At 39.4% G+C, this 23935-nt stretch overlaps 3 protein-coding genes and 1 pseudogene across 5 annotated transcripts; 2 read left to right on the top strand and 2 right to left on the bottom strand.

Annotated features, from left to right (window-relative positions):
- Window positions 1-3605: 3605 nt before the first annotated feature.
- Window positions 3606-11094, bottom strand: LOC129588215 (peroxiredoxin-1-like; annotated as a pseudogene).
- A 261-nt stretch (window positions 11095-11355) lies between these two features.
- Window positions 11356-13043, top strand: LOC129588213 (ubiquitin-conjugating enzyme E2 N-like). Of its 2 annotated transcripts, none has more exons than XM_055482368.1 (6): window positions 11356-11601; window positions 11768-11914; window positions 11976-12077; window positions 12147-12291; window positions 12387-12527; window positions 12629-13043. In XM_055482368.1, the coding sequence occupies exons 2-6, from the start codon at window positions 11864-11866 to the stop codon at window positions 12667-12669; spliced, it is 480 nt and encodes a 159-aa protein (XP_055338343.1). In that variant the 5' UTR covers window positions 11356-11601; window positions 11768-11863; the 3' UTR covers window positions 12670-13043. The 2 variants fall into 2 exon arrangements, with proteins under 2 accessions (XP_055338343.1, XP_055338344.1); XM_055482369.1 differs by having other exon boundaries at window positions 11356-11534.
- Window positions 12647-15588, bottom strand: LOC129588212 (uncharacterized). The gene is made up of 5 exons (XM_055482366.1): window positions 15411-15588; window positions 15221-15314; window positions 14166-14428; window positions 13359-13554; window positions 12647-13237 (listed from the first exon to the last, which is right to left on the bottom strand). The coding sequence occupies exons 2-5, from the start codon at window positions 15291-15293 to the stop codon at window positions 13107-13109; spliced, it is 663 nt and encodes a 220-aa protein (XP_055338341.1). The 5' UTR covers window positions 15294-15314; window positions 15411-15588; the 3' UTR covers window positions 12647-13106.
- Window positions 15589-17886: 2298 nt separating this feature from the next.
- LOC129588209 (katanin p80 WD40 repeat-containing subunit B1-like) lies at window positions 17887-23556 on the top strand. 2 transcript variants are annotated; one of them, XM_055482361.1, is made up of 7 exons: window positions 17887-18454; window positions 19143-19468; window positions 19751-19813; window positions 20802-21324; window positions 21474-22378; window positions 22812-23080; window positions 23174-23556. In XM_055482361.1, exons 2-7 carry the CDS (start codon window positions 19211-19213, stop codon window positions 23307-23309), a joined length of 2154 nt encoding a protein of 717 aa, XP_055338336.1. In that variant the 5' UTR covers window positions 17887-18454; window positions 19143-19210; the 3' UTR covers window positions 23310-23556. The 2 variants fall into 2 exon arrangements, with proteins under 2 accessions (XP_055338336.1, XP_055338335.1); XM_055482360.1 differs by lacking the exon at window positions 17887-18454 and adding an exon at window positions 18777-19024.
- The last annotated feature ends 379 nt before the right edge of the window (window positions 23557-23935 follow it).

Raw genomic sequence — 23935 nt, forward strand, 5'->3', positions numbered from 1 at the left:
ACATTAATACTTGTACACGGTGCCGAACTGACGATATTATTCGAGTGCAGATGAAGCAGAACTTCTGTAATTTTATAACATCGAATATTGCGAGCTATATAACTAGCCCTAAGTACATGCTAAGGGACATTTGATTGGAATATTTAATTTACTGCCAGAACAAACGGTAAGTATTATATATACAAAGCTAACTGAGCCGTTTTTTCGGCCAACATCTCCTCCTACACCGTTCGACACTAATTTTTACACGATAGCTCAAAAAATCCCTAAAATCATGTAGTTTGCGGCAACGACTTTCGTTTTTCGATCTTTTCATCCTCCGATTTACGAAACGGCTCCAAAGCGAATTTCGCTGATAGGTCGATCATTAGAAAGTAACAGAGGATTGGCGGAAATGCGTAACTTTCGAACCTAAACCGCTGACTCATGGCATATGTACGAACATATGTATACTATAATTATGCATATTATTAAGCCAAAGGGCATACATTTAGCAAAAACACACTGACACACACATACGTACTCGGTTTGTCCACTCGGTTGGTTCATTTAACGGGAATGCAAGTTTTGATTGCAGCAGATGAAAATAATTATTATTTTGAAACAGTTACTCTTACATCGTTCAATACTTATTTTTACACGATAGCTCGAAAAGCGCCTAAAAGCATGTAGTTTGCGTCAACGACTTTTGTTTTTCGATCATTTCGTCCTCCGATTGACAAAACGCATTCGAAACGAATGTCGCTGATTGGCTTATCGTTAGAAATTAAAAAAAAAGGATTGGCGGAAATGCGAAACGTTTCGAACGAAAACCGCTGACTAACTGCATGCGGTACAACGACACTTAGGAGCCAAAGAGCACTATACGGTTAGTTAATACTGTTAATATTGTGGATATAGTGGAAATACAGAAATGCAAAAAAGCGTAACGTAAAACAGACTGATTGATGTGACACTAGCGTGGGGGGTAGCCTGGTTATACATGTAGTCATGTACATATTTTTACAATCACTATTATTTATATAAAGAGCTAACTTGGCCGTTTTTCATCATTTTCTCCTATCCTTTCGGCGCTGATTTTCCCACGATAGCTTAAAAAGCGCTTAATTAAATCGTGTTATTTGTCCTTGTGACTTTAGTTTTTCGATCTTCTCGTCATTCGAATCACAAAGCATGACCAAAACGAATTTCGCTGATTGGCTTAACATAAGGTAACTAATAGCTGATTGGCAGAAATGTATAATTGGTGAGAGATAAGGGAAGGGATTTTCGCCGATCAGATAAAAATACAGGGATTTTCGCCGGTCAGGTAGAAGTATAGGAATTTCCGCCGGTCAGATAGAAATGCAGGGATTATCGCCGGTCAGATAGAAATACAGGTATTTTCGCCAGTCAGATAGAAATACAGGATTTTCACCGGCCAGATAGAAATACAGGGATTTTCGCCGGTCATATAGAAGTACCGGGATTTTCGCCGGTGAGATAGAAGTACAGGAATTTTCGCCGGTCAGATAGGCGTACAGGGATTTTCGCCGGTCAAATAGAAATACAGGATTTTCGCCGGCCAGATAGAAATACAGGGATTTTCGCCGGTCAGATAGAAATACAGGGATTTTCGCCGGTCAGATAGAAATACAGGATTTTTACCGGCCAGATAGAAATACAGGGATTTTCGCCGGTCATATAGAAGTACCGGGATTTTCGCCGGTGAGATAGAAGTACAGGAATTTTTGCCGGTCAGATAGGCGTACAGGGATTTTCGCCGGTCAAATAGAAATACAAAATTTTCGCCGGCCAGATAGAAATACAGGGATTTTTGCCGGCCAGATAGAAATACAGGGATTTTTGCCGGTGAGATAGAAGTACAGGGATTTTCGCCGGTCAGATAGAAATACAGGATTTTCACCGATCATATAGAAGTACCGGGATTTTCGCCGATCAGTTAAAAATACAGGGATTTTCGCCGGTCAGATAGAAATACAGGATTTTCGCCGGTCAGATAGAATTACAAAGATTTTCGCTGATCAGATAGAAGTACAGGGATTTTCGCCTGTCAGAAAGAAGTACAGGGATTTCGCCGGTCAGACGGTCAGATAGAAATACAGGAATTTTCGCCGGTCAGATAGGCGTACAGGGATTTTCGCCGGTCAAATAGAAATACAGGATTTTCGCCGGCCAGATAGAAATACAGGGATTTTCGCCGGTCAGATAGAAATACAGGGATTTTCGCCGGTCATATAGAAGTACCGGGATTTTCACCGGTGAGATAGAAGTACAGGAATTTTCGCCGGTCAGATAGGCGTACAGGGATTTTCGCCGGTCAAATAGAAATACAGGATTTTCGCCGGCCAGATAGAAATACAGGGATTTTTGCCGGCCAGATAGAAATACAGGGAATTTTGCCGGTGAGATAGAAGTACAGGGATTTTCGCCGGTCAGATAGAAATACAGGATTTTCACCGGCCAGATAGAAATACAGGGATTTTCGCCGATCATATAGAAGTACCGGGATTTTCGCCGATCAGTTAAAAATACAGGGATTTTCGCCGGTCAGATAGAAATACAGGGATTTTCGCCGGTCAGACGGTCAGATAGAAATACAGGGACTTTCGCCGGTCAGATAGAAGTATAGGGATTTTCACCGATCAGATAGACGTACAGGAATTTTCGCCGGTCAGATAGAAATACAGGATTTTCGCCGGTCAGATAGAATTACAAAGATTTTCGCTGATCAGATAGAAGTACAGGGATTTTCGCCTGTCAGACAGAAGTACAGGGATTTCGCCGGTCAGATAGACGTACAGGAGTTTTCGCCGGTCAGATAGAAATACAGGATTTTCGCCGGTCAGATAAAATTACAAAGATTTTCGCTGATCAGATAGAAATACAGGGATTTTTGCCGGTCAGGTAGAAGTACGGGGATCTTCGCCGGTTAGATAGAAGTACAGGGATTTTCGACGGTCAGATAGTAAGGGTGGGATTTTTGGCAGTTAGACGGAGGTGTAAAAGATTTCGCCGGTCATATAAAAAAGGGAATTTTTTCAGTCAGACAGAGGAGGAGGGATTCGGTCGATATGTTAATAATAATTTTTTTTGGCCGATATGCTATTTGGCTCGACCTTCTTTGTGGACGACGATTTTAACGATGGCACTTTCATTAGTACATGTATATGTTTAATATTTATGTTTGCCTCTTTATATTAATTTTATAGCTCTGTTTATTATATTTATAATAAGATATCAACGTAATAATTCAATTATTGATTTACACAACATACTCCCTATTGCGTAACACGAGGTTACTAATGCTAAGCGCAATTTTGCTTTACACCTTGCGACGTGGTTATACCATACCGGGAAAACACAGTAAAGCAAAAAGAAATTTTACACTTTCAACCGTCTACCGAAGTAATTAACTAACTTAGCTGAATTCTGTAGCATTGAGTACTTAATGACGACAATGAAAATTCAAAACAAACCGCATTTCCAATCCAGTTAAATTCCTTTTCCTAAATATTTTTAAAACTACCCCATTACTTTCTTCAATTCTAAAAATTCTCAACCGAGGCCGGAGGCCGAGGTTGAGCTTGTAGATACAACCAACACATGTACACTGCAATACCTCAGCCATCTTTATACAACTTCAATAACTTTTCTAACTCCGGAAACTGAAACTCGCAATTAAAGCCAAATGTGGTAAACTATCTATAGTAGGTTGTCTCTAAATCACTGAAGTAACAAAACACAGAATTCACACCAAAGTAACTAAACACAAAAGTAGCTTTAGCTGCCATCCAGCAAACCAGACGCATTCAAAAATGCGGCATGTTACGGAAGATGAAATTATTATTTCTTGCAAAGAACTCACATGGTTATTGTGTAAACGACTATGCGGTAAGATTTCCTGAGATCAATGTTTAGCGAAGTATTCCTTGGATTTTTTGCTGTCGGCGTGCATGGCATCCTCTCCTGGTTTCCATCCTGCCGGGCACACCTGAAAAACAATCATTCCATTATCAACTGCCGCTGACAGGGAATTGTCGATGACCTATTGGAAAATACAGCTGATTACCATTCCGTGCTCATCCGTGAACTGGAAGGCCTGCACCAGCCGCAATGTTTCATCAACACTTCGACCAACCGGCATCTGCGATAGAACATTCGATCATCCCTTACTAGCACTTATAAAAAAAAAAAGAGTAATCAGTTGACGATCGAAAGTTTTCCTCCCTTAAGCATGATTACTGCATGTTTAGAAGTTCATACAGTCAATTAACATGTACTTTTCAATATCGAAAAAATAGGTCGATATTAAATAGGCTGGCCGAAAGCCATGACAATGGCATCACGCTTATGCGTAAACTCTGAGTAAAATTTGTGAGTTAGTTTTTTAAAACAACTCATAAGAAAGCACATCGCCAATAGTGCAAATGCACTAAGTTTTGCCTTCATTTGCATTGCGTTTTCAGCCATTCATTTAGGAAACAGAATTTTTCCTTCGATGTAATATTATATTTTCTTGCAGTTACCCCGCTGTCTAAACGGTGGTTTCGCAAAATTACTTACGTCGTTAATGGTCATCTGGCGCAAATTTCCAGCACGGTCGATAATAAACAGTGCTCGATATGCGTTACCCTCCTTATGACAGTAGACACCATACTTCTTGGCGATTTCCCCAGTGCGATCGGCCACCATCGGGTATTTCATTTCACCCAGTCCTCCCATTTTGCGCGGAGTCTGGCACCTATTGCCGATGAATATTATTCAACTAATATTAAAATTAATAGCAACGTCCGCACCTTCTAGCCACAAATACTGATTGGAGGCCGGATAACAAGTTCTAATAACTAGTACTATTACTAGTACATTTTTGAACGATTAAGTTGCAATGCCGCTTTTTTACTGCCAGGAAATCAGGGCATGCAGCTAATAAAACACTCCAGAAATCGGTACAGAAATAAAAGCGCATTAGTGCAAGAACCTGGTGGAATCATGGGATAATCTGCTCACCATGCCAGATGGCAAAAATGGCTATCGCACGATGCTCCGATGACCTCACAGTCGATTTTCTTAAATTCCGCAATGCGGTCGCTGAAGGCGATCAGTTCTGTTGGGCAGACAAATGTAAAATCGGCCGGATAAAAGAAGAAAACCACATATTTTCCTTTGTATGTTGACAATGTCAGCTCCTCAAACTGGTAATCTACCAGAGCTGTAAAAGCAAGAAAGTCGACATGCTGCACCGGACAGGAACAACAAAAACAAAACGAACATTAACAGGTTGTCAAAGGCAATCAATTATTTCCTGTGGCCTGCGCACCAAGTGCTTTGTCGTGAACGCTGATGTTTTTACTGACCTGTGGCCGTGAAGTCAGGGGCTTGTTCGCCAATGAAAAGGCGGGGGCTTTCGAAGGACATGGCGCTGAAACACTCCCAGAAACTGCAGAATCTAAAATGAATATCTGATTCAATTTATGGCGCAGTCGCAAGTTGCAATTAATACAACAATAAAATTTATTAGTAATTTCCTAAAACTCACAATCAGATTTTTCTACGGCTCTGCCGAGATCACTGTGAATGCATGCGCACTCACCAGTCAGTACCACAGCAAATGCGGAAGTGAGGATGATACTGCATTTTTAAATTTGGTGTACACACGTACTTATAGTACTCGTCTCAGCACCTTTGTATTTACTTAATACTGTTAATAATCGTACAGTACTGTTTAGTGCGAATACTTTTGAAACTTTTTAAAATTGTTATTAATGCTGACAGTCGGATTTTATAATGCGATGTGTAGTTGTGTACGTCCACAAACAATGTATGCAAACAATCATGATACTTTAACTCAAGTTACACTCGTGTTGTATGAACTCTGCTGTACATCATGGAGTACTTAATTGTTGCACCGTACGTGGTAATATGCATACACTTGTGGTGTCTACTTCATATGGTCGGTTCGGCGGCAAACCGAAAGAAAAAGGTTGTTCAGTATTATAATTATTAAGATTAGTTATTATCCTTTTTAATAACGCAAACCTCCTACTAAACTTACACTGCTGCACTTACTAGAGTAGGGTATGAAGTTGAACATGGTAGTCGGACTTGCTCAAGAAATATTGTAAAACTGCTGTACATGCTCCTTCAATAAATTATCACTTTCGGCGTTTAACCTGACTGTGAGCATTATGTACTATAGTATTGTACATTTGTACCGAATGGCTACTACTTTATGTTATTAGTGCAAAATACAACAGATGATTATGTAAAGTATGCCTATGTTTGAAAACTGTATACTCGTATTTCTTCCTCGTAATTTTTGTAGAGCTTTCTTTCCTGTGTTCTGTAAACTACTACAGATTGTCCATTATAGACTAGAAACCTACCGGTAGACTATGGATGCATAAATATGCCTTGCATATAATGATACTAATAACAATATGCTGCCGAAATGATGCAACCGCAGTAGTAGTGTTTTCTTACTATTGGCTTACTATACCTTAACGATTGACACAAGACAATCCGAATTTTTTAATAAAAGATTTTACAAAATATTTGCTTACGGTTCCGTGTAATACTTGCTTACGTACATACCTGCACAGCTCTTCCGATGATCAGTCACAGTTGTCAGAGGCTAACAGCGTAGATATTATCAAAATGTAGTTCTCTGTAAATGATATCCGGCGCTTAATATGTGTATTGAGAATTCTTTTAGCCAGGTGTGCACATTTGCATGCATACAATATGCGATATGTACACAACGCGTGTAAATTTCACAGTTAACACTGTGGTCGACGCTTGGACGAATAATTTACGAAGCGTATGATTACTACAGGAAAGCTCACTTGCGTTGTTTTTAGTCGTCCTAAAATGGTTTATGTATTCACACAATGTGTGCTTGTACATGTTTATATTGGGGATCATAACATGTGATCAGGATCCCTGGTGGTAGTGCGATCCCGATATTGGGTGCGACAGATGGCAGGACAAGGTTATGCAACACGCAGGTACAGTAAGTAAGTCAACAGTGATGAGAATTCGCACGATAACACAAGTCACGTAAGTACTGTAGCTGTAATAACTTGTACTGTACAACTACAGTGCCTTTACAAATGTACGAAGCACTGAATAACACCAGAATCCCAGTTTTAAGGTCAATAGCAGTATTACACAACTGAATTTTCCCAACCCAATAAATGAGCTGGTTCAGCAAATTCGAATGTGTCCAGAGACGGAATAGATATTAAAGATGCTAAAGGTATAGATATAAATACAACACATAACAGTTTACATACTGTGACGGCGACAGAAAATTATAAACGCCCTCCTTATTATACTTAAACTCGTATTCATTTCTAAAACATTTCTAAAAAAATTTACAGTCCCGCTCTTTCAGCAGAATGTGGCAAAAATAAATCTGTTTTCGCGTGTGCAGACCATCTGTAGAAATGAGTATTTTTTATAAGAATTCTAGAGCAGTACTACCACTACTAACGTAACAATAATAAGTATATTATACTATCAAGTATTCTAGAGTAGCTAGTTCTACCCTGCGTGTTGTTTCGTCAAACTTTTGCGATGCCTGCAATCTCCTATAGAAGTACAATAATAGTAACCGGTACAATACGCGCATGGAAGACTCTAATATTCGGAAGCACAGACGACCAAATTACGAAGCTATTTTAATGAAGCCAGTTTTCGTAATCCCATCCTTTTATTTCATATACCATAATTTCAACGACTCTTCAGAAAGCGGAACAAAACCTTCGTTTCGTAGAACACCATCGAAACCGGAAGACGTCCAAATAAAATCGTTAACAGCAAAACTTAAACCAACCACGTACGGCAAAACATAATATAATTCTTACTATTGCTGATTAATAATTCAAGAATTCAAGAAAATTTAGAATGTATCAGAAACAAAAAAGGAATAGAAGCCCATAATGGCAAACACTCACGCTTCTCCATACCAATATCGCTCAAAATTTTCTGACTTCAGAAATACAGTAAACCGGTAATTCAATGCCTGGAAAAGTAGTCCATTGACTTAACGGGATCAGGGACCATAGCATCCTGACCAGGCTTCCAGCCGGCAGGGCAAACCATGCCTAAAGCGAACAGAGCATGTTCAAATTCATCAATTATGAAAAATCAATATCATGACTCATGAGACTGCTGTTTCCGTTAGGCGTTAGCCCTTTCAATTAAGTAATCCGACACATAACTGCTACGGCAGCAGCTACGTAGCACACGAGCCAGTCATACTAAAAAACCGTAAAGAAAATGATACACAAGTATGGAAATTCGAAAACTACAATCAGATTTCCTTAATCAAAAACTATAAAAAAACAACCCTTTCAGTTGCAGTTACTCTAGTTTTGCAGCACTTCAAAAGTTTCAATTTCTCAACCTTCTCTAATCTAACAGCCAATAGTAATAACTTTGATCATAATATTATTACGCAAAGTGTGTACTACTGTACGGCACTAACACAACTAATTATAAACAGCTAAACAAGCTACCGTTTCTACCGTAACGATAAGTACAAAGATCCAACAGTTTTAATACCGTGTTCATCCGTGTACTGGAACGCTTGAACCAGCCGCAAGGTTTCATCGACGCTGCGGCCCACCGGCATGTCATTAATAGAAATCTGCCGAAGATTGCCTTTGTCATCGATAATGAACAATCCACGATAAGCGTTGCCCTCTTTATGAGAATACAATCCATATCTGTAACCAGTATAAAGCACAAGGAAATCTATACTATCGGCCTGGAAGCACAATATTCAAGAACTAAATTTGTGTAGCACCGCTACACCGGAAATATTTCTACTGGTTGCATCTACGTCAAACGCTATTGCGATGTCGAAGCCTCGCCTGTAATAGTTACAGTTAAAATTTAATGAAATTATGGTATATTTACGTTAATCTACGGTAGAACTTCCATGAAGAAGCTGATCAAAAGAATTCCATCACGAAACCAATCGCTACACAAATGCATTGCTCACATTCTCGTCGCTGCGTTTCTTCATGTTTTTTTTCGGAGAATGCAAACAAATTTATTTTCACACAAAAACAGAGAGTATCAAACACAGGCCAGTGGCTCTTATATTTGAAGTTCGACGAGGGCCAGCACAACAGAACTAACATAACCCTGGCGCAAAACAATCATATGAAATAGATCAACGTGAGCAAAAACCGAACGAAAACACATATATTCGTACTCATCACAAAAAGATATTTATTGTACTGTACTGTACATAAATAAAAAAGTTTAGTTGTCAATATTAATTTGTTCATATCTGGAGTAAAACCACCACGATATTCTTCGCAATTAAATAATAGTCATTTCGGCACTTTTCGTAACCTGCACATGCGAGGCGAAATTTACCACCTGATTCATCGAAACAGCCCACAGCAAAATTGCTAATCATACCGTTTAGGAACTCAGATTTACGGGCACTAACAAAGACAGCGCTAAAATCATACGATGCAGTTATTTTCGTACACAAATAACGAAATATCCTCCCGTTGCCTTCTGTTATCAGACTCAGCTTACGACACACAGAACGATGCTAGCGAAAATGCCTTACTTTTTGCAGACTTCTCCAGTACGGTCCGCTAACAAGGGATAGTGGATTCCACCGAGGCCGCCCTGCTTGCGCGGTGTATTGACCCTAAAAATCGGAAACCACACTATCATGGGAATTCGATAACGATCTACCCAAAACCCACGCACCACGCCAGATGGCTGTAAACTGAATCGGTGCTGGCGCCCAACACTTCGCAGTTGATTTTCTTGAATTCCCCAAGGCGTTCACTGAAGGCAATCAGCTCCGTGGGACAAACGAAAGTGAAATCCGCAGGATAAAAGAAAAGCACCACATATTTCCCCCGCAGTTTGGACAGCTGGATGTCCACGAACTGTCCGTCAACGACAGCAGGGATGTTGAAATCAGGCGCTGGCTCACCGATGTACAGGCGCGGATTATCAAACGACATTCTCAGTTCGGAATTTCGGAGATCCGGACCTACAAACAAAAACTTAACTAACGGGAGAAAATACAGAGGCAGACAAGATTATTATTCAGTTAATGTGTGGATCATGCCCACATGATCACATCCATTTCCGCGAAGCGCTTACCGCGGCTAACGTTACGTTAACAAGAATTTTATGATCAAATTACCGCGTTTACCGGCAAAAAAACGTTTTCGAGTTATACTATAACAACAGGCTGCAACCAAGGGAAACGTATGTATAACTGTACAGTGTACACTATACAGTATTACGGCGGCTAAACCAGGCTTACACTTTCACAGTTTAGTCTTCGCAGTTCGTTCTATTGTTGCCGCTGGTTCGGATGCAGCAAAAAAGAATATAACAATTAGCAAAACTCACCTTACTATAACCAGGGCAATGAAAGAGGGACAGAAAGCATAAAATAACTGTCCAATGTAGGGAAGGCAAGTGATGGCAGGCGAACTGATAGCTGATCACCGATCAATCCAGAAACCCACAGAAATGGTCGTCGGCCTCGAGATTAGATAATCCGCTAATCTGAGTATGAATCATGCATAATAACTCCCTATGTAATTGTACGGTATCTGTACGTCCACAACGCATTTTATGCTTGAAGTACCGGAATTTTCAGGTCGTATTCTATGACATTAAAGTAAGTACCGTATAAAATTAATTTTTATATTACGTATAATAATTATATGATGAATGCTTACTTCAAATTAAATACTTTTACATTAGCCACTAATCAATGCAATGTGCACGAATGATTAGTGCACAACTGCACATAAATAATAATATTGTTGTATACTATATATAATTTTATTTTGAAGTCTGAAAATTTATTCGATTACAGTAGTATCAATCACAAATCACGACCACACAATACCGAAATTATTAACCTTTAAATACCATTAGTACCTACCATTTTCTAGAACCTCATCGCATTAAATCTGGAAGAGTACAAAACTAAAATAGAAACGTCGAATTGATGGCAATTTGATGCCGAAAAGTAAAGCAGCAACACTCCAACATTATTAAAGAACTTCTACGTTCCAACAAAAAATAACAACATAAATAATTTATAATATTTATTATATATTTGTATTTATTTATTATTTAATTATAAATTATTATTAATTTATTTTGTCAGTTATTGACACAACTGCGAGTATAAGCAAAATTAATACGTACTGCCGGCTGCCCTCACAATCTGTACTGTACTGTAGTGCTTGAATTATTGCAATGTCATTTGAGTCTCACCTTGCCACCATTCGGGCGCAGCCAGTTTTATTCCGTTTGCACATCGCAGATAAAACGCCTAAAATAAAATCCTAATCTTATTAGACTTGTCTATCCCGTTTTTCGCTGTTTGAGTTTGGGTTTTTATTCCTCCAGTGCTTCTAGTGATAAAAAAGCGCTTTTACTGCAGCATCACAGTAGTAACAGACTAGCAGTATATTTGTACTGAATATCTGGAACTATATTTTAGTTACTACAATACGTATTATTACGTACGTAATTTGTTATTTGGTTACTTTCGGTGGTTCATCTTTCGTGGCTCCGTAGATATCCTTCGAGGTAGTAAAGGCCGTAAGAGGTTTTAGGCTTTTAGCACGGGATGATGATAAAATTGTTTTTTTTTATAAATTTAATTGCCAGTCTAATTGTATGTAATCAACGCGTTAGTCTCATGGGCATATGATATAGTTCTGAGTTCTCTAACAGTTAGCTGTAAATGTTGCAGGTGTGCTAGCGATGGTTGATTTTTGAGACCTGCTGGATAAGGATTCATTTTTATCAAGGATTATCGGCCCTAGCAAAAGGAAACTATAATTAAATCATGGATAGTCAGGGAGCTGGTGGACAAGCTCTTACGAAACGTATCATAAAGGTTTGTCTGGTAGAAAGGTTTTTAACATTATAATTTAATATGCTGATTCCTTCTGATTTAGGAAACACAGAGACTTCTTCAGGAGCCTGTTGCTGGCATTTCGGCAGTGCCTGATGAGAATAACGCACGGTATTTCCATGTTGTCGTCGCGGGACCAGAAGGGGTTCGTGGCTGTCTCTTCGGAAAATCGTTTGCGTTTGTACGCGCTGGCTGACACTGTGATTTTTCGTAGTCGCCCTTTGAAGGCGGAGTATTCAAGCTGGAACTGTTCCTACCGGAGGAGTATCCCATGTCGGCCCCGAAAGTGCGCTTTATGACCAAAATCTATCATCCAAATATTGATCGTCTTGGACGAATTTGTTTAGACATTCTGAAAGGTACGCTGGTTCTTCTGAATTATTGGCAGAACAGACGGTGCAGAATCTCGACAATGCAGAACCTATAAGTGTGCAATGCCTTTTTTGTCATCCAGATAAGTGGAGTCCCGCGCTGCAAATTCGCACAGTTCTTTTATCCATTCAAGCGCTACTTAGCGCACCAAATCCAGACGATCCCTTGGATAATCAGGTGGCTGAGCAGTGGAAAGTCAATGAGCCTCTGGCTATTGCAACAGGTAAGTGTGAATTCATATTGGCCACAATCGACATGTGAATTCAGATTGGCCACAGTCGACATGTGTCATTTTGGTAATATTATTTTTTTTTCATTTTTCAGCAAGAGAATGGACCAAGACGTATGCAATGGCAGATAAATAGGCTTCTCTTGAAACATTCGGCGGTACGTACATATTTGGTGTCAGTGGATAGGACTGGAAGAATGCTGGTTTTACTCCTGGGTGTAGAAGAAATCGGGATATTTGCAGAAAGTTTGGCTGTTCATCTTTCATGGTTCTTGCTAATATGATTAATTAATTGCGAGAAAATAATTTGGTTTTATTGTTCGCTTCTCACTTTTCCTGTCACGATTTCTTTCAGCCCATGCACTTTAGCAAATGCCTGCAGATATTGATTTAGGCGTTTTGATAATTTTTATTTTGCCTACTTGGCGAAGATTATGAAGTTTGGTATCAGTTTAACTATGTTGATGTATTCTTGTAATTATAATTAAATTCAGACGGTAGTTTGACAAAGTCTCATCGCTGTTAGAGGAGGAGTTAAATTTACACGTGTGGTTTTCGCCATCCCAGATATTTTTAAGATTCCATCAAAGTCTCCAGCAGTTCAGGGGCTCGATCTTCCCAACCGGACATGAAGCGGTCGTACTCTTCCGGTGTGGGTGGATCCAGTCCGTTCTGCTTTGCCGCAAGACACATAATACGATAACCTGCATAAATTTAGAACCCGTTGCTCGGTACTGTTGCAGTTTTAATCTGCAGAGTGAGGAATGCGCAACAACTACAGAAGGTCTGTACTGATTTATGATACAACTGTACCTCACACCACACCTGGATCACGGCAGTTAAGTAGATCCCAACAGGAAAGGCAGCAAGTGGTGGAATACCGCCAGCAACTTCGGAGACAGACGAAAAGCGGCCAAATACACAGGACAAAGACGATTAGGCCGATTGTCGTTAAAATAACTCCGGTGTACAATTGGACTTTCAGCTCAGGTGAAATTTGCAAATCTTCCACGAAATCAGGCTATAAAACGAAATTGAAAACATTTCACAGCTTTACGAATATAAGGCCGCGCAGTTTGTATAAGAAGCTACCAACCAACGAGGTGCAGCTTTGTTTTACGAAAACGAAATTACATGTTTGTTTCGCGATTAATTAGGACAAATACTCGTGCTCGTGAGCTGCGGTCCTGTGGAATGTAAGGTCACGAGACAAATGGTTGCTGGCAACTTGCTGCCGGCATATGGTATGATTATGGTACTCGTACGCATAAGCAAAAAGTCTAAGCTATCCTAATGATCTTTCGATATAATACATGCTAATACTCGATAAGAATTTTAATTATCTTTTAGAAATTAGGTAGAATAAGTTTGAGAAAAGAAAACAATATTATCGTCGGCTGATTGTTGCAAAAACACGGAAGTCGTGGGTCCATTCAGGTTCGCGCTTTAGAATCCGTGACTTGTGAATGAATATTCCCAGTCATCAAAATTATTCAGTATGGATTGATAAAAGTTTTTGCAATAGCACCAAAGAACGGAAAAGGTTAAAAATTAAGGGGTCGAGCAGTTCAACCATAACTAAAAATAAAACATATTCTATTGTCAGCCGGGTGTTGTAGTTGACGTACGTACCTCTTGTTCTACAGCATTGTTGGTTTCGGCAGCACGTCGGAATCTGAAGCCGGGTAACGAAGGTGGAAAATCCTTCCCAGAATTTTCGATGATATGTTTGACCGAAGAGGACGAATCATCTGGAAAAACTGCATCGGCATTTGCAGTTCCATTGATTTGGGATCCCGAAGCAAGCAGAACTGGAGGCAACTCTTCAAAACTTTGGTGCGACTCGTTAAAGGAAAGTTTATATTCCGCTTGCCATGAAAACGAAATGAATTTCTCTGGAAAATTTTGGTGCCAGTTTGTAATAGAAAAATACCTGCCGGTATGCTTGAAATTGCATTATAAATGCATAATTGGTGGTTATTAGTAACTTTTAAAGGTTTCTACGATGAATTAATTAAATGCGATGATTTTATGGTTATGTGCTCAACTTGTAAGAACGTTAACTTGTAAGAGTAGGGTAGGTATTGTGAATATTATGATGAGTAGGAAACATAAAAAACTAATAGGTAGCTGATATATAACAATTTCTTACATTCCGGTCTCACTGAACATGAATATGCGACGTTATAAATCGGTACGCAACGCTGTAACTGTATCAACTACTGTAATATCTGAAAGTTTTCAGAAATGGCGGGAGTGTTCATGAATTGATCATGAATTTGAACACTTACAGATTACAGAGTAACTATAAATATATTGTACATAACAAGTTTAACAGATTTTGATAAAAACAAGCAAAATGATTAACAGAAGAGCCACACGGGAGCTCGGTGTTCGGTTTATCAAACGTATACTACGAGCAAACAGCTGAAGTGAGTAAAACGATAAAATTTGAATACTCTTACACTAGTGACTATGTAGGTAGTAATTCATTGGGTAAAATTGTGTAATTCACACATCTGATTCACATCCTACCGATTAACAGTATTTTCGTTCTGTAATCTGGGATAAAAACTTGACAAGATGATTCAGGTAAAGCCTAAACAGTCCGACGCTTTTAAGTTATTACTTAGTGAATTTAGAATCTGCAGATTTAGTTTTTCTACGCTACATATTTCCGGCATTACCTGCGAAGGCCACTTGGTTAAGAAACAGTGATGCATGGCAGTAAAAGGAGATTGTGTTGCCACGTTTTTCCATTGCGTTGACCACCCGGGAAAGCTGCAGCGAGACGTTCAGATGCAAGAGAATAATAACAATAAATATGTAGTTTAAGTTTTTGTCGTAATTGCCTTTGTGTTTTTATTTGGAACTAACCTAATTCTTCCAACGATTTCAAATACGTATAGAAATTTTTACAATCGCACGATTAAGATGACATTCGAGGATTGGGTGCGAGAGAATTTCCGCAACGACAAGAATATAAGAAGATTTGAAAATCAATAGCTGCTTAATAATTATAGGATTCGAGCATCACTTTTTTTAAAGTTAATTAAGTTTTCTTTGTGCTTGACTCCGCAGTTACAGAGCAAAATTTTGATGTTAACAATTTTAATGATATTCATAATATGTGTTTAAAATTTCATTAATGCACGATGGTGATTTCACGATATTGTGGTTGCATCTGCTAGGGTTGTTTACAATTTTAAACAAAAGTCAAGTAGCTTAAATTTTGCGATGGTCTCAAAGTAATCAGTCCCTTTTTTAAAATTTTTGATTTAGATTTTTTTATGAAACCTTATACGACAGCTGTTCTGGTGTTGTGATCATCGCGCGCTGTTAAGTGATTTATTCAATAGTTACATATTGTTTAAAATTTTCTCGGTAACCATGGAGCATGGAGCAGTGCGGAATGGAATGGTTCGATTTTTAGTACTTACTTAAACATAATTAAGTATTTATGATAATTAATTTTTGTATAGCTGCTTATGCATTTACATACGGAGTTGTTTGTATTTCAACAGTTATTAAATTTTAATAATTATGTACTTTACGATGTACGTTTGCAGATGTACGTTCTCTAGAGTATAGTGCTGCCGGCTATACTGGAATGACCACTGTTTCGATTCCCAAGTTTTAGACTAGAACTGCTAGGTAGATAAAAATAGTACCGGCATTCAGATTTTTGGTGTCGAGAATTAAAGAAACTGTTCCACATAATTATAATTTGCATACTGGTATGTCGGGAATTACATAACCTATGCGTGTATGCATGCCAGGTACAGTACGATACACACGCGTACATTGCTTCCTTTTTTTAGTCTTCTTGTGTCTACCAAGGTTAACAAAAATGGGAATACGATACGGTTTCGGCACTCGTACTGATCTTCTTTTTCTATTTTGTTCTGTTCTTTTCCAGTTTCAAAATCATATTCTGAATACTAATTGTGAATATTATGATGATTTAGAATATATGGTTTAGAAACTGTAAAAGAACGGAACAGAACTGAAAAAGATCATAAACGGATGGTGCAGGCAGACTGCATGATGCCGACTGTATTGGGTCTTGTCGATTGTAATGGTTAATTTTTGTAAAGTCGAATCTTAATACATATTGATCGATGTGCTCATCAGGCAACATACCAAAAATTATTAGCATACTTTGCATTTGCAATATTTGCAGTTTACCTCTATACAGTACCTTCAGAGGTGCATACCCATGCTATTAACAGAAATAATGGGGACGAAGGATGTTCGTTGACCTTTCGTATCAGTACGTATTGTCCACGATCACGAAAATTGTAACTTTTCTACGCTAGAACGTATGGTACTCGTATCAAACTATCGATCAGGCAGCAGACCGGGTGTCAAGCGTCAAAATTGATTATTTTAAAATGTAATTATCATGGTACGTGTGCGTAATGCACTTGCAGATACAGCCTTGTTGTACAATAGGCCTACAGCAATTTAGTAATAATTGATATTAAATTTGTATTATGGACTATGATACATCTGCATACTCCCGAACCTACAGTTGTGTACTGCAAAAGATCATTTTTGGTTTTTTGGATCGTATTATAAATTTTTTAAATTCACTACTTCTGTTATGAATTCTGGAAATTGTTATTTACTGTGGTCATAGATTTGCGGAACTTTGATAAGAATATATATAAGATCAAAATACGCATACTTACTTGAAATTGCTTCTAAATTTGTTATTTTGCAAAGCAGATATTATTGCTATACACTTTCACTCGTTTTCTAAGTGTTGTGCTGGGTGCTGGGTTAGTTGTATTCATCAAGCGAAATATTCAGTTTATTTCTGTAAATATAAATAATTGAATGTTCCCTCAAAGGCGTTCAAAGTAAAGCTGGCAATGGTGCAATCTTTTGTCAATTAGTAATATATTTGATGAAAGAAACAAATAACAAGCTGGCTTTATTGACAGAATTATTTTTTCTTAATAAATTAAAGCCAGTCAGTCTACCGTGCTTGATCTGGTTGCCGGTATTGCAGAAGATATCGCACTACAACGTTTTGCATCGGTCTGAAGATTTTTGCTCGAGTGTTGATGTTGCAGGAAGCTAGTCAAGCGTGAATGTTGCTACCTTCGCACGCTATAATTTACCTGCGGATAGTACCAGCATCTCAGTCCACCCCAACGCTTTTTTAAGGCAGAAATTTATTTGACCGAGATTCAGCATCTTGACTGCAATGGAATATAATATGTGCTGACGTTATGACACCATCCTCCGCATATCTTTCGATTCGGTGGAGATCGTACTGTTACCTGGTTGCACATGAGAGTTTGCTCGCATTATGATTGCCGCGGTTAAGCTATTTTGGAATGGTTCACATGTTATGTGATTCGTGTGAGAGTATGCACAATGCTGATGCATTGATGAAATCTATATGTACGTATTTGCTCGTATGGAGCTTGGTTGGTTGGCAGCATACCGTTTTAAACTTATATCGTTTCCATCTGATCAGGTGGACATGTTCGTGTTAAAATAATTTATATGGTTTACACTTTAAACAAGCACAGTTGCAGTCGATTTTGCATAAGCGCGTTATGAAGTGATGATTGCCGGGTACAAACAGATTGCACCTGTACATTAGAGCTGATTTTTTGTGGTTAATGTCTTCGAATTCCATGCCTGAATACCGGCAAGATTTCGCTGATTTTGCGCAAGGAGGTTAAACTTTATGGAATAATGTTGTAATCGTAAAGCAAAAGTCAAGTCATCTTTATCGTCTTCTGGCACTTGTACACCGTATCCGGAAGGATTTACCCCAAAACTTGTCATTTCCCAACAATCCAGATTTACAAAACCACCCAATTTGCAAACTCCTTTTTGCGCTTTTCTCTTTTTTCCATTCACGCGCACAGCCCTCTTAGTTGGTTTCGGATATCGCAGAAGTAAGGAGCTGAAGACGGATTAGTGAATATTACTGAAATTTGTTAGCTTCAAACTTTAATTAAGCACGAATGAGTATAGCATATTAGTGCGACTTTATAAAGTGCCGGTTTTAATTACAGTTTACTCGTACAGTACTGAAATCTGAAAGTAAGCACGAAAAAAATAAAAAGGCTGGTTTGGGTACGAACACCCGCGGGCTACAGCGATTGGTTCAGTTTTTGTTAACTACTGTATAATGCGCGCACCCCAACGGGTGGACATCCCGTATTTTGTTGTGGTATCTCACAACTCGTTCTTGTCTTCCTGGCCTGTAAACGATTTCAAATTTTTCTGTTTTTGTTTTTAATTTTTCTGTCCATTGTAGAATCTTTTAAAAGTACACGGATGTTATTAATTTTGAATTTGTTAACGTGGTTTCTCGCCTCTTGGTACTGCTTGAAATTTGCTAAATTAGCGGACTGCGAAAGTCAGTACCATAATAGTGATAATACAGTAATAATTTTACTCATTGCCAGCTTGCTGCTTGCACAAACGATAAATCTGGCAGATTGTAGCGTTGTTGTCTTCACGTAAGTGCAGTGTTGAACGTTGATGTGATTGAAGTTCTTAAGTCTGTTAACCAGCGTTTAAAAAGTAAAATTGCTTATTTGGAGTTCGTTCGGTAATGGTTTGCATCAATCATTCCAGCTTACTGTCCACTGACAATGTGGCGGCCAGAGTGTCAGGGCTAACTGAAACCTAGTCCGGATGCGAAGATGAATGTTCCATCGCGAAAAGTAACAAAAATTGCGGAAGTGGAGGCCCACTCCACCGCCGTAACATGTCTCGCACTGGGCCAAATGAACGGCCGTGTGCTTGCCACTGGAGGAGCGGATTGTTTGGTTAATTTGTGGATTGTGGGACAAAAAACTCCTCTTAAATCGCTGGCTGGGTTACCATCAGCTGCGGTCTGTGTAAAATTCGACCCTACCGAGGAATCTGTGGTCGCTGGCTCGACTTCAGGCTCGCTTAAAGTAAGTGAATTTCTGAAAATGTTTGAAATAATAATAAATGGTGCTGAATCTGTAAAAACAGATTTTTTTGCGGCTTAGCGATTTCCCGGATAGCATTTTTTTTGTTAGAAAACTTTCTAAAAGCGTAAACAGGTGGTCGGAGACATTAACCACTGTGTGATCATGTTTCACTATTTGTTGTAAACTGTAAACATTTTGCTTTAATAAACCGTTATTTGTCTTTGCTGTGTTTTTTTGTTCCACAACAACCGATATATTCCTGACTTCGTTAACTTGTTTTAGGTGTGGGACCTGGCGGCAGATAAAATCAAGCGAACCCTGACTGGGCACAAGTCCGATGTTACGGTAAAGTTTATATAAATATTTATTGAAGAATGCAGAGATTGTCTGCGTAGGTAGAAAACCGGATTGTTTGAGTGTTACTGTTATTTGCTGATTTGACTGGCACCGTGCGTAAGCGCTGGGCTGCTTTCACAATAATCTGTTCTGCAGTTGCGTTACATTGAGTTTATTTGTATTTGTCATTCTTTCTTTATACTTCCGACATGATTCGTATCTGTTTGCACAATTTGTTTTAGGGCTTAATAAGGCTAATAGTGAATTCAGTATTTATGACATTTTGTCCGTGGTAGTTACAATGTCGCGCCCAGCGATTTGATCAGACATTGTTGGCTTACCAAAAATGTGTCCGCACTAAGTACATCGCTCATCAATTATGACACCATTTTGCTATTGTATCGCTTTTAGATGTTTCTGAAGATCGGAAGTGGTTATTGATGACAGTTTAATTAAGTAGCGCGTTCTTATTTTCTGTCACATATTTGTAAAATTATTATTTTATCATGAAAGATAGTTTTTCTGTACGAATACTCTTAGCGGAGTGTACTTTACTTGTCGATTTGGAAATGTTGTAAAGTTTTTGGCAGATACCTATTTCAGTTCAGTTATGGCAGTGTCGTGTTTATTCACGTAGCATTTCAGTGAAATCAGAGCAGAATTGGTACTCGAGAAAGCGAACGTTAATCTCTCGAGACAGGCAGTCAGTGCTCAAGTACGTCGCACCTGCTGTTCAATCGCGCACCGGATCTGGCGTTTTATCGGCTGGATTGATTGTGCCGTTTAATAGGCGGTCGGTGCCAAGTTATGACTGTTGAGTTTAATCGTTTAACGATAGGTTGTAATTCAATCATTTTTTGCAAATGCACATGCTTACGCATATGTTGTTACCGTATGCGGCTTTCAGAACATTGGCACACGGACAAAGCTTAGCCTTGAAATAGGCAGCATTGTATTCAAATATGTACCTAACCTGTATTTTGCTATTCTTATCTAGGCTGTGGATTTCCTGCCGCTTGATCCAAATTTTATCGTCAGCGGGTCGACCGACTTGCAGGTAAAAATTTGGGATCTGCGCCAGAAAGCTTGCGTGATATCCTTCAAACAGCACCAGGACTCCATTAAGGATGTGCTGTTTTCGCCGCACGGTAAATGGATTACATCGGCTGGGATCGATGGCACGGTGCAAGTATATCAATGGCAAGCCGGAAAACTACTTAAGGAATTCGTGCATTCACGCAGTTCTCCCGTCTATTCATTGGCATTCCATCCCAATGACCTGCTGCTGGCCAGCGCCGGTCAAGATGGAGTTGTTAAGTTTTGGGATTTGGAAACTTTTGAAGCCATTAGTCAAACAGATAAGGAGACATCGGCAATTCGTTGCATCAGATTTCAAAGAGATGGCTCTTCTTTGTTGGCCGGGTGCGATGATATTTTGAGGAATTACGGATGGGAGCCTAGCGCGTGCTTTGATGTGGTGCCGGTTGGATGGGGAAGGGTCGGAGATATGGCAGTATCAGGTGCAGTATTTCGTCGGCGAATAGAACTCAGGTTTAACCTTGCAAGTGTAACTGAGTGACGCTAAACATCCGAGTTTTCAGTTGTTGGATATTTATTACTTCGAATCTATTTTGTAATGGTTGTTTTTACATTTCGAATGCTTTTTTAGGTCGTTCGAACCAACTCGTAACCGCGTCGGTGGGTAAATCAACAGTTGTTACTTACATTGTGGATCTCAGTCGCATTCGTGGGAAAGATACTGTCGTTGACGAGGCGGAAAAAATCGATAGCGGACCGGTGTACAAAACATTACCTCGCAAATTAAAAGATCCCAGCAAGCGTGTATCGCAAATCCCAGCCAAACTACCAGCGCGTAGCCGTAGCAAAGAGCCAAACAACCGCATTTCGTTGTACAATCTGAAAGCAAAGGAGAGTGCCGTGGACGCCAACGAAGTTTTCGCTCCCACTAGACAGTTGAATCGCTCGCCTCCGCGGGATCCGAGCCCCTCCAGTCCCTCGGGTTCCTCGCCTGTCCGTGCTCGCCGGAAGTCGGTGTCGCCAGGACGAAAGACAGTTAAGCCACTGTTTCATTCTCGAAACCGAAAGTCTGGACCAAATGTGCAGATTATTCGGCCTTTACCGAAAGGTAGTGAGGTGGGAAAAGATAACGGCAAAATTAACACTCGGACCTCCGCGCCCATTTCTCGTTCCCAGAGTGATAATTTCGCATTACCTGACACTGTGAAGATCGGCGTGCCATTCACTAAGCCCTACTTTCATATTCCTGATAATAATTTGCCGTCCGTGATAGATGAACCGTTTGGTTCATCCTTGCCCGCACATTTCCGTCCCCCTGTGATGCCGGTGTATCCTGTATCGAAGCATTATCCTATGGATCAGGAAGCACAGCCATACGATACCAGTGATGTGTTTGCTATGTACGAAACCAGTAATCTCAACGGTGCGGCGTTAAATCGCATAAGGATTAGCCACGCGCCATTGATCGTTATGTTGCGCAATCGCCTGGAGAACCTTAGGTCCATTCAGCAGATGTGGTCCCAAGGTGACGTAAAGGTAGGCTTATTTATGAAATGAAAAACTGCATCGGATAGTAACAGCAGCCTGCGGAAACGCGGGCAATAAAAATATTTTGATCTGTTAGCCTAACAGTAAGACGTAAAGGACTCTTTTTGGATGCCGTCCGGTGTATGCGTACGGTCGTTATCGCGGAAGGAATTTATTGCAAAAGAAGTGCAGTAGGATAATCAAATTGTTCTACTAGAAGATGATCGAGCAACGTGGTTGACTCTTTGATTGGCCATTTAATTCATTATTTGCGATTTTTGAATAATAGTCGGAAACTGATGATTCAGTTATGCAATAGTCAGTCTGTGATCCTTAAGAGTCAGATCGACCGCAGTCTTTATTGCGCAGTTGCGTTTAATTTGGCGTACTTGGTATTTATTTTCTGTATGCCTTTCGTTGTATTGACTTGCCGTTCTTGCAGGCTATCGTCGATGGAGTAATAAGATTTAACGATCCGGCCGTATTGGTTGATGTGCTCAATATTTTTTGCACCAAACCATCATTGTGGACCCTCGATTGTTGCTCGTTGGTTTTACCGCATTTACACAAACTTATTTCTCATAAGTTTGAGAGCTACATTCTTGCCGCTGTGGCTATTTTAAAGCTATCGCTCAAGACATTTGGTCCGATCATCAAAACTAACCTTAACGCTGTTCCGAGTTTTGGTGTGAACATTTCCCAGGAAGAACGGTAAGATCGGTGCAATTTAATTCGCCTCTATTATTATAATGTTATATTGTGTTGTTGTTTGTTTAACACTTGCTTATCTTAATGACGTTTTAGTGTGCAAAAGAGTCGGATTTGTTACAGCCACCTTCTGCTGCTACGTGAGTTCATCGAGAAAGATAGTCGAAATCACTCTCAGAATCTGAAAAAGGAATGCCGGCAGATTAAGTTATTGATGCAGGGACTGGAATAATAGCTTTTAATAAGTATATTCGTTGATCTTAAATTTTTGATTTTGTTTTTTCGTTGGTATTTCCTGATGCCTTTGTAAAATTCCTGGATTTTATTTGTGGTGCAACTGGGAAATTTGGTCGGTGTATTGCAGATTTTACGATGCTCTGTGCAAAGTTTGCATTACTGACTGACCTTTTAATATTGATACAGTTAACTTCTTACGATAAAAAGAGCACATGAGAATAAAATTCGATCTTCTCTTTCTGCATTCATTCAGCCGATTTTATGACCTACAGGCTACCTTGTCAGCGATCACATATGCTCGTAAAGAATGCAGCAACCGATTTTTACCGGGCGGAGTCTTGAGTCTCTGGACAAGGGACGCCGGTACTCTGGCACTGTGTATGTCCTGCAGCCAAAAAGATACGTACTTTCCCAGATTTATTATTATTCTTTTATACTGCCTGGCTAGTTACGTATTATGTATATAACTCTTTCAGTCGTACCTACTACCTACTATCCCCAAAAAGCTATGGATCAAAATAGTTGTAAATTAAAATACTTACTCCGAGTAAGTAGCTCGTGTACTTTTCCTTCGGAATTCAGACTGTTTGATTACAAATGCACTGCTCTGCTACACAGTTA

Source organism: Paramacrobiotus metropolitanus, unplaced genomic scaffold (assembly GCF_019649055.1).
Source record: "Paramacrobiotus metropolitanus isolate TYO unplaced genomic scaffold, Prichtersi_v1.0 Parri_scaffold0000028, whole genome shotgun sequence".
Classification (NCBI taxonomy): Eukaryota; Metazoa; Tardigrada; class Eutardigrada; order Parachela; family Macrobiotidae; genus Paramacrobiotus; species Paramacrobiotus metropolitanus.

Bases quoted from the DNA above. Each gene is read 5' to 3' on its own strand.
- LOC129588213 (XM_055482368.1), top strand. From the start codon at position 11,864: ATGGATAGTCAGGGAGCTGGTGGACAAGCTCTTACGAAACGTATCATA. The intron at 11,915-11,975 runs GTTTGTCTGGTA...CTTCTGATTTAG, and splicing joins TTACGAAACGTATCATAAAG to GAAACACAGAGACTTCTTCA. The intron at 12,292-12,386 runs GTACGCTGGTTC...TTTGTCATCCAG, and splicing joins TTGTTTAGACATTCTGAAAG to ATAAGTGGAGTCCCGCGCTG.
- LOC129588212 (XM_055482366.1), bottom strand. From the start codon at position 15,293: ATGGAAAAACGTGGCAACACAATCTCCTTTTACTGCCATGCATCACTG. The intron at 14,429-15,220 runs GTAATGCCGGAA...AAAATTTTCCAG, and splicing joins TAACCAAGTGGCCTTCGCAG to AGAAATTCATTTCGTTTTCA. The intron at 13,555-14,165 runs GTACGTACGTCA...TTCGTTTTATAG, and splicing joins ACAATGCTGTAGAACAAGAG to CCTGATTTCGTGGAAGATTT.
- LOC129588209 (XM_055482361.1), top strand. From the start codon at position 19,211: ATGAATGTTCCATCGCGAAAAGTAACAAAAATTGCGGAAGTGGAGGCC. The intron at 21,325-21,473 runs GTGCAGTATTTC...ATGCTTTTTTAG, and splicing joins CGGAGATATGGCAGTATCAG to GTCGTTCGAACCAACTCGTA. The intron at 22,379-22,811 runs GTAGGCTTATTT...CCGTTCTTGCAG, and splicing joins GGTCCCAAGGTGACGTAAAG to GCTATCGTCGATGGAGTAAT.